The following is a 13,689-nucleotide window of genomic DNA, read 5'->3' on the forward strand; positions in this document are numbered from 1 at the left end:
ATGGTGTCCTAAGGGGTCATATGGCATCCCAAGGGGTCATATAACACCATATGACCCCTTAGGACACCATATGTTGTCATTAGGGGTCATATGGTGTCCCAAGGGGTCATAGAACACCATATGACCTCTTAGGATACTATATGGTGGTGTTAGGAATTATATGGTGCATGGGGTCATATGGTGTCCTAAGGGGTCATAGAATACCATATGACCCCTTAGGACACTATATGACCCCTTAGGACACCATATGACATATCCTAAGGGTTCATATGGTGTCTCAAGGGGTCATAGAACACCATATGACCCCTAAGGACACCATATGACCCCTTAGGACACCATATGGTGTCCTAAGGGCATAGAACATCATATGACCCCTTAGAACACAATATGACCCCTAATGACACCATATGACCCCTAACGACACCATATGACCCCTCATTATACCATATGGTGGTCTTAGGGGTCATATGGTGTCCTAAGGGGTCATAGAACATCATATGATCCCTTATGACACCATATGGCCCCTTAGGACACCATATGACCCTTAACGACACCATATGGTGTCATATGTTGTCCTAAGGGGTCATTTGGCATCCTAATGGGTCATAGAATACCATATGACTCCTTAGGACACCATGTGACTCCTAACAACACCATATGACCCCTTAAGACAACATATGACCCCTAACGACACGATATGGTGTCTTAAGAGGTCATATGGTGTCCTGAGGGGTCATATGGTGTTTTGTGACCCCCTAGGACACCATATGACCCCTTTTAACATCCTAGTACATGACATGACCACTTGTGAAACCATATGACCCCTCAAGACACAATATGGTGTCGTTAGGGGTCATATGGTGTCCTAAGGGATCATATGGTGTCGTTAGGGATCATATGGTGTCTTAAGGGGTCATATGGTATTCTATGACCCATTTGGGCACCATATGACCCCTTAGGACATCATATGACCCCTAACGACACCATGTGACCCTTTAGGCACCATATGACCCCTAATGACACCATATGGTATCATTATGGGGCATATGGTGTCATAAGGGGTCATAGAATACCATATGACCCCTTAGGACAGTATATGGTGTTGTTAGGGGTTATATGGTGTCATTAGGGGTCATATGGTATCCTAATGGGTCATATGGTGTCCATAGGGGTCATAAAACACCAAATGACCCCTTAGGACACCATATGACCCCTTAGGACACCATATGGTGTCGTTAGGGCTCATATGGTGTTCTAAGAGATTATATGGTATCCTAAGGGGTCATAGAACACCATATGACCCCTTAGGACACCATATGACCTGCAGTGACATCGTAAGACCCCTTAGGACACCATATGACTTGTAATGACACCATATGTTGTTCTAAGAGGTCATATGGTTTGCTAAGATGGATAGTAATGGTTTCCTAAGGGGTTATATGGCCCACCATGCTCCTGCACTTACCCACATAGGTTATATAGAGATATAAGATACCTAGAGGGGGAGAGAGGAATGAGAGAGCTAGATAGGGTGAGAGAGAGAGAGGGTTGAGATAGATGGAGGGGGGCAGAGAGAGGTTTGTAATAAGATATGGATGGAGATGTAGAGAGGTGGAGAGGGAATGAGGGAGAAACCTAGAGAGGGTTAGAGAGGGTGTGATGGAAAGCTGATGATGTAGATGGTAAAGAGAGAATAAGAATTAGTAGGGAAGGGAGAGAGAGATGGGATAAGGAGGGAGAGGGAGATAGAGAGGGAGAGGGGAAGAAAATAATGGAGATGCCTATAAATGGGAGGGAGGGATAAGAGGAGAGATGAAAGAATAAAGAGAGAGAAGAGTATGAGGGGATTGAGGGAGAGGTAGACATGGAGGGACTACAAGACCTAGGGAAGGAGATGATGCAGAGGTGGGGGGAAAGCGAGAAGAGGATGAGAGAGTTCAAAAATAAATAGGAGTAAAAGGGGATAGAGATATAGGGGAAGAGAGAGGGAGAGAAATATATTGGGAAAGAGAGATGAGAGACCTAGATGACAAGAGAGAGGAATGAGATAGATAGAGGGGGGGAGAGAGAGGTGAGTAATGGGACATGATGCAGAGGTAGATAGGTGGAGAAGATGGAAGTGGTAAACCTAGAGAGGTGAGAGAGAGTTGATGACCTAGAATGTAGAGAAAGAGAATAAAAAAGTGGGGGAGTGAGATATATATGGGGGTATGTATGGATGGGGAGGTAGAGAGGGAGAGGGGAAGAAATGAAGGGAGAGACCTAGAGAAGGGAGGGAGGGAGAATAGAAGAGATAGAAAAAAAAAAGAGAGGAGTAAGAGGGGATGGATGGAGAGGTAGACATGGAGGGAGTGAGAGACCTATGGAAGGAGGAGATAAAGAGGTTAGGGGAGGAAGAGAAAAGGAGGGAGTTCATAAAGGGATAGGGTTAAGGAGGAGGGAGAGAGAGGTAGAGAGGGACATAGATAACTATAGAGGGGGCATATAGATAGGTGAGAGACCCAGATGACTAGAGAGGAGTGAGATAGATAGAGGGGGATAAAGAGAGGTGGGTAACGAGACCTATTTGCAGAGGTAGATAGGTGGAGAGGAAGGGAGGGAGAAACATACAAAGGGGAGATAGGGTGGAATGGAGAGGTAATGACCTAGACAATGAAGATAGAGAATAAGAGAGGAAGAGAGAAGACGAGAGAGTGGGAGAGGGAGATAGAGAGGGAGAGAGGAAGAAAGGAAGATATAGACCTGGAGAGGGGAGGGAGGGAGAATAGAAGAGATGGAAGAACAAAGAGATGAGTAAGAGGAGATGGATACAGAGGTAGACATGGAGGGACTGTGAGACCTAGAGAATGAGGAGATAGAAAGGTTTGGAGAGAGAGAGAGAGAGAGAGAGAGAGAGAGAGAGAGAGAGAGAGAGAGTTCATAAATAGATAGAGGTAAGGAAAAGGGAGAGAAAGGTGGAGAGGGAGGGAGAGAACTAGAGGGTGGACAATTAGATAAGTGAGAAACCTAGAGGGGGAGAGAAAGGTGGGTAATAATATAGGGAGGGAGAGACAGTGAGGTGAATAGTGAGGGAGGGACAACCCTAGATATGGGGAGAGAGAGGATAAAAGGGATAGGTAGTGACCAAGAAAAAGGAGTGAGAGGGGAGAGAAACAATAAGGGAGTGAGAGAGAAGAGAGAGAGAGAGAGTCAAGGATAAAGAAGCGAGAGAGACAAGAGAGGGAGAGGGATAGGTCTAGAGTTTGGGGAAGATAAAGAGAGCGAGATATATAGCTAAAGAATGCTAATGGGATCATGTTGATTACTGAAATTTGACATGTCGATTATTGAAATTTGACTAAGTCTGAAATTTTATATGATCCTCTAAAAACTAGAATCTACATTATAAGTCCTATAGAGATATACTTAAATTTTATATTTCATGTATATATTCTCCTTCGGGGGTGGATTTAACTTGTGCCAAGATTGAAAAATCTACTACCTCACAAAACCTTCACATTGGACAATGCAGAACATTTGGCGCGCACCAAATTGGCGCTCGCCAAATGCAAAAAATTGACTTTTCACATTTGGCGAGTGCTAAATTTGGCATGCGCCAAATGTGAAAATTCAAATTTTACATTTGGCGAGCGTCAAATTTGGCGCGCGCCAAATGTGAAAATTCAAATTTTTGCATTTGGCGAGCGCCATATTTGGCGCTCGCCAAATGGCTTGCTTGGGAGAATACCAACCCAATATGGCGCTCGCCAAATGGTTTGCTTGGGAGAATACCAACCCTTTGGGTTGGATTTGCCTTGGGCATCCAACCTGTAGGTTTGGACAACCTTTTCATGCCAATGACGCATTTTTATGAAAAAGTAAGAAGTGGCACCTTTTTGGTACCACAACTTGGTGCACTTACCCATTGACATTGGCAACATTGGCCGCCAAGGGTTGACATTCACAGCTATTTCAAGAGTTCGTGATCTTACAAGTCTTCACATTCATCCTGCCTTCCCATTCGAAAGGTATGCATGAATGCAACAAAGTCCACATGTCACTCGACGCAAAGAAGAGGAGGCACGATTGAAAACATTATCAGATGCACAATCTACTATCCATCCAAGCATATGAGGTTTGTTCCTTCTATTCTTAGTTCAATACTTATATTATGCATACCATTCAAACTTACCACATTGCTCAAATTAAACTACTCTATTTGACAAATTTCAAGTGTTTTGTAAATGTCCGAGACATGTTCAAAACAATGCTTCTAATTTTGATCTCTGAATGGTAAATTATTAAACTCATTCAAGTTATACAAATTCAATTTGACAATTTTTCTTTTGCACAGTATTCTTCTATATACTATGATTCAATTAAACTACTATATTTGACAAATTTCAGGTGTTTTCTAAAACTATGAAACGTGTTCAAAACAATGGCTATTCTTTTCATCTATATATGGTAAATTATTAAACTCATTCAGCTTATACAAATTCAAATTCACAATTCCTGTTTTGCCCACTATTCTTCTACAGAGTATGATATCAACTGTGGAACTACATATCCTATTACAGGGATTGTAATACAATTCGAGCTAAACCTATAAATGAAGAAGTTATGCAAATGTTTTTGCAAATCCTCTTTCAACCTTTAAAGTGCTTTTTCTTTACAGGTTCCAAATAATTTTCAAATGTAGACCAGATGTTCAATTCCATAATGTTTCTAATTAAATTCTCCACTTTGTAAATATTTTTTCAAAACACAATTAATAAATAATGAGATTTTTAGCTTTGTATATGATACAAAATCTAACATTTCAGTATTTTGTTCCTTCACTCCAATTACTTGATTTTACTACTAAGAAAATTACCTCTATATGAAAAATCGTTCAACTTCTAAAAGTTATAAACAAAACAAGAGTACTTAAATTTCAATCTACCTATTTCATAAAGCAACTATTCTCCTAATTACCCTCTTTCTTATTTTTCCAATATTTTCCTATTCGGCATATACATTGCACACCAAGGTGCAATTGCTAGTTCATAAGTCCTATACATGAACCCCTCAATCCACATCAACATCATTTATTCATCAAGAGAAGAATCAAATCTACATCATCATTTTTCAAAACACAATTAATAAATAATGAGATTTTTAGCTTTGTATATGATACAAAATCTAACATTTCAGTATTTTGTTCCTTCACTCCAATTACTTGATTTTACTACTAAGAAAATTACCTCTATATGAAAAATCGTTCAACTTCTAAAAGTTATAAACAAAACAAGAGTACTTAAATTTCAATCTACCTATTTCATAAAGCAACTATTCTCCTAATTACCCTCTTTCTTATTTTTCCAATATTTTCCTATTCGGCATATACATTGCACACCAAGGTGCAATTGCTAGTTCATAAGTCCTATACATGAACCCCTCAATCCACATCAACATCATTTATTCATCAAGAGAAGAATCAAATCTACATCATCATATAGGTCATTTGCATGTCTATGAATGTTATTTCTTATCTTTCTCATCACCACTCATTCATTCCACCACAAGAACTCGTTCACATCTGGATCATTCTCATGCATCCTAGATTTGTTTTACAACAATCAACATCGATCGATATTTTCATCAAACCGTGGTAGTCAATTTTTCAACATAGATAAATCATTTTAGAACCCAGACCTCACTAACATCATTTATAATAGAGAATTTTTCATCCCCAAAATTGTGTTAGCTACTTGATATGGGAACACGAGCCTTAGGCTGAATTCACTAAGAGCCATGATCTTAGCCACATCCCTTATGATATTAGAGTCTTGAACTCAACATGAATTGATCTCTCAAAAGCTCATTAAGAACCCACCAATAAACCAAAGACCCATTGACTAACATCATATATAATTACGACATCTATTTCAATTCTATCGTCCACCCCCTCTAAATATCTACATTAATTATCACCTAATTACTCTAGTACTGTTGTAAATGACCTCTTATGACTTTAAAAAGAACTGGATTCTTCTCCATCCATATCAGCTACCGACATTGCAAAAGGTGATGAGTAGAATATCTAAATAAACAGTGAAAAGTAGGACAGATCTGGCTCTGTCATTGGGTTCATCCCAAGAGGAAACGTACTCATGACGGAACTCCCCCGCTTATTATAATCATAACGGTTTGAATCTTTAAATCTTCCATTACGCGTGGCATGCTCGAGCGTTATACCCCACACGATCAATTTGCCGACACATAGTTTGCTGTCATCCAGATGCTAACGTGTCGAGATCTCAGAAACGAGTGTGTCATACGTGTAAGCCCCTACAACTCTTGGCCTCCCCCACCAACTCATCTACCGCCACGTGGCGTTTCAGATATTTCATGGGCAAGTAGCTCCCTTATATGTTTGCCATTTTGATCGACATTCCAAGCATATATCTAGTAAGATTGCTGAATACCATTGCGAGAAAACACCAGTTTTTGATTTTCTGTATTTCTGACACAGGTATTACGGTTTTGTCTTGGGAAAGGAAATCTTGTCCTTTGTGGTTCTGTATTTTTGGGGTTTCTTTTGCAGTTTTTGTGAAGTATGGATCCGGCTCAGCTTCAACGTGGACAAAATGAACAGTACGCAGATCCGTTTAAGGGCATTCCTGGTATGTTTCTGTACTTCTTCTGTTTGTTTCGGATGTATAAGATCTTCTGAATTTGCACTTTTTGTGTATTTGTCAGCTATTTTCATCAAAATATCTTAACTTTAGTCTTGCAAAGTGTTTACATTGTCCATTATGATGATATTTATATTTAACAAACTTAGACAACAAAATATTGTCCTTCCAGAGAGCCTGAGAGCCATCCTTTTGGATCGTTCTTTAGCAGGACGATCTCCTTTCCCCTCTGCTTGAATTTGCAGCCTTTGTTTAGTGGCAACCCTTCATTTCTGAGCTATTATCGTTATAGCTACAGCCGAATATTTAGTGGAAACCTCTGACATTGTGTTTTAATGTTTAATATTTTATTGTTAGCTTGCGATGCTTTTAAAATTGTTTTTAATGAAAATTATCTATCAGTTGTTTGAATGAAAAGCATCTATCAAAATATTTTAACGTGAGATTAGCATTTATGTTAGAAATTGAGTCATACAGGCTCATCAAGAGGGTTGGAGGGTTAGTAGTTTGGTAATAGAGGTCTTAGGTTCGAATCCTACCTGGTTTGGCATGAGCCACACTCAACCAAAGGTTAAATTAGGATCTTCAACAACCTATAATGTGGGTTTTCCATTAAAAGGACTTAATTTCTATTTTTATTTTAACGGGAATCCCATGAAGTTGAATAGTGCTGTTATAGGATCAAAATGAATCACTTCTGATTAAACATGTGCTCCACATTTATAATTTCAAAAAAGAGGATGTGTTAAAAAGTTTAGGAACTCTCCACCTCTCCTTTTCTTATGTTACGGCCATTTTTAGCCACAGTATGGTGCTGCGTGGCCAGTATTTTGTTCTGTGGTTTGTAATCTGATAAATTCTGTGTTTTTACATTGCGTATCTGTATGAATCACACCTGCATTCAACTTAATATTTTAAAGCTTGTACTTTAATGGTAAATGAGTAATATACGATTCTTTAAAAAATGTTTCCAATAAATTTAATTTAAATATTATTCTTGAAATTATTTCTGTCATTCATGAAAATATACTTGCATATGTTTACGGAATGGTAGAAAAATTATCAAAAACAATTACTAAAAAAATTATGAAAATTGCCTATATGCATGAAAATAATAAATAAATAAAACATATTGTAGGTTCTTTAAACAGGGTATATTTGTTAAACCCTTGCACATTTCTATTGTTGCTGCTCCTATTTGGTTAGGATGATATGCTTAGTACTTGGTTTGGATTGAAGGTTTAGATTGTGTGTTGATACTAAAAATTATTTATTTTTGTGATTGAGAAGAGGAAACTGGGGATCAGTGGAGGGCCCCACCAGCTAAGGAGACTGATCAACATGATGATGAAGGGCATGGACATGGTAAAAGGTCCATGCTCAACAAAATGAAGGACAAGGCTAAAACATTGAAAACCAGTGTCAAGAAGAAAATCACGCCATCTCATGAAGGACATCATGAAGAAAGCCATGAAGAAATTCAAGAAGATAGTCACGAAGCAAGTTCTGAAGAAGAGGAAGGAGAAGATGTGGAGGAACAACATCAAACTGAAAATAAAACTGGTAAATATGTTAATGGCATTTTAAGGTTTTATTTTAGAGAACAAATAGCTTTGGAAAAACTGTGTAAACAATTTTCTTGGCTATTTAATTTCATTCCTCAAGACCAGGATGATATAAGCATAGCAATCTGTCTCTTTGATAGGAGAATATTTCTTATTCAGAAATGAAATTTTCAATATGTATAGAATAATTCCATCGTTGGACAATTTAGGAAAGTCAGATTTCAATTACCAATTTGACTTCAAATGCAGTGAAGTAGAACAAAATTTCACTATAGGATATTTAAGAAACAGAAGTAGGGTAATGAACTCTAATCTAGAAATATATATAAATAAAAATTTGCACATTCATAAATTGATTAGAACATACTAATCTACATGACTGAAAAGCATCATGTCTAGCATATAAGGTGTAATGTTTTTTTTTGGAATTTTCTTTCCTGCAGATGGTGTGCAAAAGACTTTGTCTGGATTAGATTCTTTTGGGACGCGACAGGTGCTTAGGGACGATAGCAAATCAAGTGTGCAACACATTACAGCAGAAAAATACCCACACATATCTAGTAACAAAGAAGAGATGCCCACAGAGGAAACTCTGAACCTAAAGGTGAACCCAAATGAGGATTTGTCTCTTTTTTAAAGAACTGGCCGACGTTTTTATAACTCTTTTTAAGTAATTTGATAATTTATCTTGTAATCCTTCTGCAACAATTGTAGTAAAGATATATATCTATGTTTACAGACAGGAGGGGTAAACACTGAAGCTTCAAAATCAAACCTAGGTCTTGGAAAAGTCCAGCAAATTCAGGAACAAGGTGGAGAAGAAAGGCCCTTGTCAACTAAATTTGATGATAATGGTAGAGGAGAATGTAAATCTGCGGAGGACAACTTTCAAACCACTCCTGAAAATACAGAGCCTGGAAAAGCATGGAACCAGAGCTCATCTGAAGGAGCTGATCGTGGTAAGGGAAATTGGCCTGAAAAGCCAGGGGAGGAGCAATTCCAAAGCCCTGAGGGAAAGGTTAATGAGAATGTCAAAGAAACTCCTGAGAAGGTAGAGCTTGGGAAAACATGGAGCGAGAAAGCGTCTGAAGGATTGGGCTTTGCTAAGGAAAAATTACAAGGTTATGGGGTCTTTAAAGGCATAAAGTCAGCTGAAAAACCAGAGGAGTCCCAAAGTTCATTAGGGAATGCTCAAGATAAGGTTAGTGAAATTGGGGAGGCGAAGGAAATTGGCTCTGATATGAAATCTCCTAATTATACTGAAGAGATGAAAACCGATCCCTCTGAAACTGGCAATAATAAAGCCAAGGATACTGTCATAGAGGGAGAACGTAAAGAAATTGAAGATGAAGGAACCCAACAGCAGCAGAGTGGAGGAGAAGGAAAAGCAGGCCAAAGTTATGTAAGTAAAATATATGCTGCCAAGGATGCCATTTCATCAAAGTTAGCATATGGTGGACAAACTAATCAAGAGTCTAATGTAATAGAAGAAACAAAACCTGATGACCAAATACAGGGAAAGGAAATGTGCATTGATAAGAAATCTCCTAATGATGCTGGAGAAATTATAACCGGTCCCTCTGAAACAGCCCCTGGTTATGCGGGAGAGGCCTCTAAATTGGCTGAGGAGTTTAAAAAAGTCTTATCATTTGATCAAACCAGCAGCAATGATAAAGCGAAGGACAGTGTAATAGAGGGAGACCATAAGAAAAATGAGGATGAAGGAACCCAACAGCAGCTGAGTGGGGGAGAAGGAAAAGCAGGCCAAGGCTATGTAAGTAAAATATATTCTGCCAAGGATGCCATTTCATCAAAGTTAGGATATGGTGGACAAACCAATCGGGAGCCTAATGTAACTGGAGAATCAAAACCTGCCGACCAGATACAGGGGACAGCAACAGAGTCTATGGAGGGTGCTAAAGAAAGTAAAGAGACCTTCAAGAGTACAATAGCTTCTAAATTGTCTCCAGGGGAACATGATAAGGCTTTGTCCGATGTCATCACCGGAGCAGTTAGCAACAGTGCGAAATCTCTAAAGGATTCTCTGGGAGGGTTATATGGGGGCAATGGGAAAGTATCTACAACTGATACAAACATAGGTACCTCTACAATCAATAACCAGAGTACTGCAAGCAATCCTTCTGGAGGGAAAGGTATTGTGGACCGTGTTACTGGAGTTGTGGGTTCATTTTTTGGGAGCAAACAGGGAGATAACAGTGATCAACATTCGGCTTTAGAAAAATTGGGTATGGCCATAATCTTTCAATCTCATGGATGAGAACTAATCTAACCACGTTTATTAATTAATTATATTTCTTCTTATGGACTGTTCGATGTTTGTAGCTGAATGCTAATGCATTACTAACCAAGAATCAGGAAACAGAGAACATCTTTAGCTGTTTTTCTGAATGTCAATGCATTGTTAAGTAACAGTCAGAGAACAAAGACCATACTTCTTAATTCATGCCAAATGCATTTCTGTTACAGTAATAAGGTACATGATCTTATTTCATGAGAAATTACAATCAATGTATTTAAGTCATGGGTTCTAATCTCTCACAGTTTGGTGACTAATATGCACCTTACATACCCTTACTCCTGCTGATACTTATCAGAGGCCCCTGTTTGGTGTTTGGTGTGACTGAAATTCACAAGTACTTAGGTCTGAGTTTCATGTAAAAGTTCTACAATTTCACATTTTCAAGCTACTTTTCTTTCTTCAATCCACATATTGTGGCCTATTTTAATGGTGTTTCTATGTTGAGTGCAGTGCCAAAATCTCAAGTGCAGGTAGAGGAACAAGTGCAAGAAGTACCAAAGTTCTGAACTGCAACTTCAGACAGTCCAGTCGAGAGATATACTAGCTGCAGACTGAAGGATGCACACGAATGGGACCAGTGAAGAGAATGTTTTTAACAACCAATTTAGATTTGTGAGGCTCTTCTGCCTTTTCTGGTTGGCAGAACACAATTAAATGGGCTGTCTGCAAACTTTATAAACTCTTTATATTCGAGTATTGTTTTTTTCCTGTGAGAGGGCATTAGTTATTATTATAAGTAAATAAGGGTGAGATGCTTAGCTTCATTTCTTTCAACTTTTTTGTGGTGTAAATGGCACATTCAGAACGGATATTTCAAGTACATATGTTATATGTGTTTCGTAAGTATATAATTTGTAAAACTTCCTTCCACTTTGTTTACTAAATTTATCTTATTTTTCATTTCAAACATTCTAGACATGATTAGTTATTTTGGATATTATATCCCATGAAGATTTTGATTTTGTTATGATGGATCTAAGTTTGTGACAGATTAACCTCTTTCTTACAAAAAAGAATATTTAATTATCTATTATAAATTCTTGGTCCTTAAAAATTGCCTTGTGAATGACTCATTTGACACTCAGAACTAACTGAAGGCTTTTTCTTTTTGTGATATATTAATTGTAAATGAACAATTTTACATTTGAACTATGATGATGAACATGCATTCTCTTTTTTTTAAATATATTTGGTTAAAATCTATTAGTAGAGTTTTTACTACATTATTATTAAGTTTATTGGCAACATAAAGTTGTGGTAGAGATATATGAGTGACATAAGAGAGAACACTAGATACGTGAGAAAGCAACTGTATGAGACACATGCATATGTAATAAAAAAATTGTTAAAAAATGTACCATAAGATGTTATATTAAATGGGGTATCTTTTATAATATATCATATATGAATATGATGATTATGTGTATATTATGATTTATTTTATGTGTATTTTATTAAAATAAGTTTAAACTTTTTGAAGGGTAAAAATAAAGCATTGAAGAGTAAAATGTATAGATCTTGAGTATGCATGTTCTCTTTCAGTGACATTTTTGTTATATTTTTTTTGTTATATTTTTTTTGATGATTATGTGTATATTATGATTTATTTTATGTGTATTTTATTAAAATAAGTTTAAACTTTTTGAAGGGTAAAAATAAAGCATTGAAGAGTAAAATGTATAGATCTTGAGTATGCATGTTCTCTTTCAGTGACATTTTTGTTATATTTTTTTTGTTATATTTTTTTTAAGGATCATGGAAAGATGTTATATTAAATGAGTTATCATATTCGTATATACGAATGATTATGTATATATTTTGATTTATTTTATGTGTCTTTTATTGAATTTATTATCTATAATATAATGTATGTATAATAAATTCTTTTTTCTCTATTTAAAAGAGTATAAATATAGCATTTGAAGATTAAATATATAGCATATGCATATCTTTTTTCTCTTTTTAAAAGAGTATAAATATAGCATTTGAAGATTAAATATATAGCATTTGGTATGCATATTCCCTTCCAAGTCCAATTTCATGGAAAGCAAGAAAATAACATGGAAAGCAAGAAAATAAAAAGTATAAATATAGCATTTGGTATGCATATTCCCTTCGGTATGCATATTCCCTTCCAAGTCCAATTTCATGGAAAGCAAGAAAATAAAAAGTATAAATATAGCAAGAAAATAAAAAGTATAAATATAGCATTTGGTATGCATATTCCCTTCCAAGTCCAATTTCATGGAAAGCAAGAAAATGAGATAATAGTATATAAAGAATTGGATATAGAAAAAAAAATGATATTTTTTTAATTAGCGGGGATTCCAAATCCCCTCACTCAATGCTCTACTATGAATTTTATGAATTCTACTATGAATTTGGGATATAATAATTGAATACTTTTTTCTTCCTCTTCCAAAGAATAATATTAATAATATTAATATTGTAGGTTCTCATATTATATAAGAGGATGCTCTACCATGAATTTAGGATATAATAATTTAAAACTTTTTTCTTCGTCTTCCAAGATAATATTATCTAATCTCACTCAATGCTCTACTATGAATTTGGGATATAATAATTTAAAACTTTTTTCTTCCTCTTCCAAGATAATATTATCTAATATTTCAAGTAATGGGATTAGTTACACTTTTTTCTTCTTCTTCCAAGATAATATTACAAGTCATGGGATTAGGTACATGGGATTAGGTACATGGGATTAGGTACCTAAGAGATGATATATAATAATTTAAAACTTTTTTCTTCCTCTTTCAAGATAATATTAATTAATCTCACTCAATGCTCTACTATGAATTTGGGATATTATAATTTAAAACTTTTTTCTTGATAATATTATCTAATATTCTCTAGGTCATGGGAATGGGATTAGGTACACTTTTTTCTTCCTCTTCCAAAATAATATTGCAGGTCATGGGATTAGGTACCTAAGAGATGATAAATTGAATTAGGTACCTAAGAGATGATTAAGAATAGATTTAAGAAAAAATGAAAAAAAGAGGAAAAAGTGAAGTCGATATTTCTAGCAAGATCCAAATTCACAATCTATACAATCATGAAATGAAACCAAAGATATATGCATAAATCAAATGATAAACAATAATTCCAACACAAAGACCTTAGG

At 36.3% G+C, this 13,689-nt stretch overlaps 1 protein-coding gene across 1 annotated transcript; it reads left to right on the top strand.

Moving 5' to 3' along the window:
- The first annotated feature begins 6,418 nt into the window (after nt 1–6,418).
- LOC131073306 (low-temperature-induced 65 kDa protein) lies at nt 6,419–11,451 on the top strand. The gene is made up of 5 exons (XM_058009713.2): nt 6,419–6,647; nt 7,950–8,222; nt 8,668–8,828; nt 8,964–10,470; nt 10,995–11,451. Exons 1-5 carry the CDS (start codon nt 6,581–6,583, stop codon nt 11,048–11,050), a joined length of 2,064 nt encoding a protein of 687 aa, XP_057865696.2. The 5' UTR covers nt 6,419–6,580; the 3' UTR covers nt 11,051–11,451.
- Nucleotides 11,452–13,689: the final 2,238 nt, after the last annotated feature.

The sequence above is a fragment of the Cryptomeria japonica genome, chromosome 5 (genome assembly GCF_030272615.1).
Source record: "Cryptomeria japonica chromosome 5, Sugi_1.0, whole genome shotgun sequence".
Taxonomy (NCBI): Eukaryota; Viridiplantae; Streptophyta; class Pinopsida; order Cupressales; family Cupressaceae; genus Cryptomeria; species Cryptomeria japonica.

What these genes read in the sequence shown, in the direction of transcription:
- LOC131073306 (XM_058009713.2), top strand. Translation starts at nt 6,581, where the DNA reads ATGGATCCGGCTCAGCTTCAACGTGGACAAAATGAACAGTACGCAGAT. An exon ending in AGGAAACTCTGAACCTAAAG is followed by an intron (nt 8,829 to 8,963) that starts GTGAACCCAAAT and finishes CTATGTTTACAG; the next exon opens with ACAGGAGGGGTAAACACTGA. An exon ending in TTCGGCTTTAGAAAAATTGG is followed by an intron (nt 10,471 to 10,994) that starts GTATGGCCATAA and finishes TGTTGAGTGCAG; the next exon opens with TGCCAAAATCTCAAGTGCAG.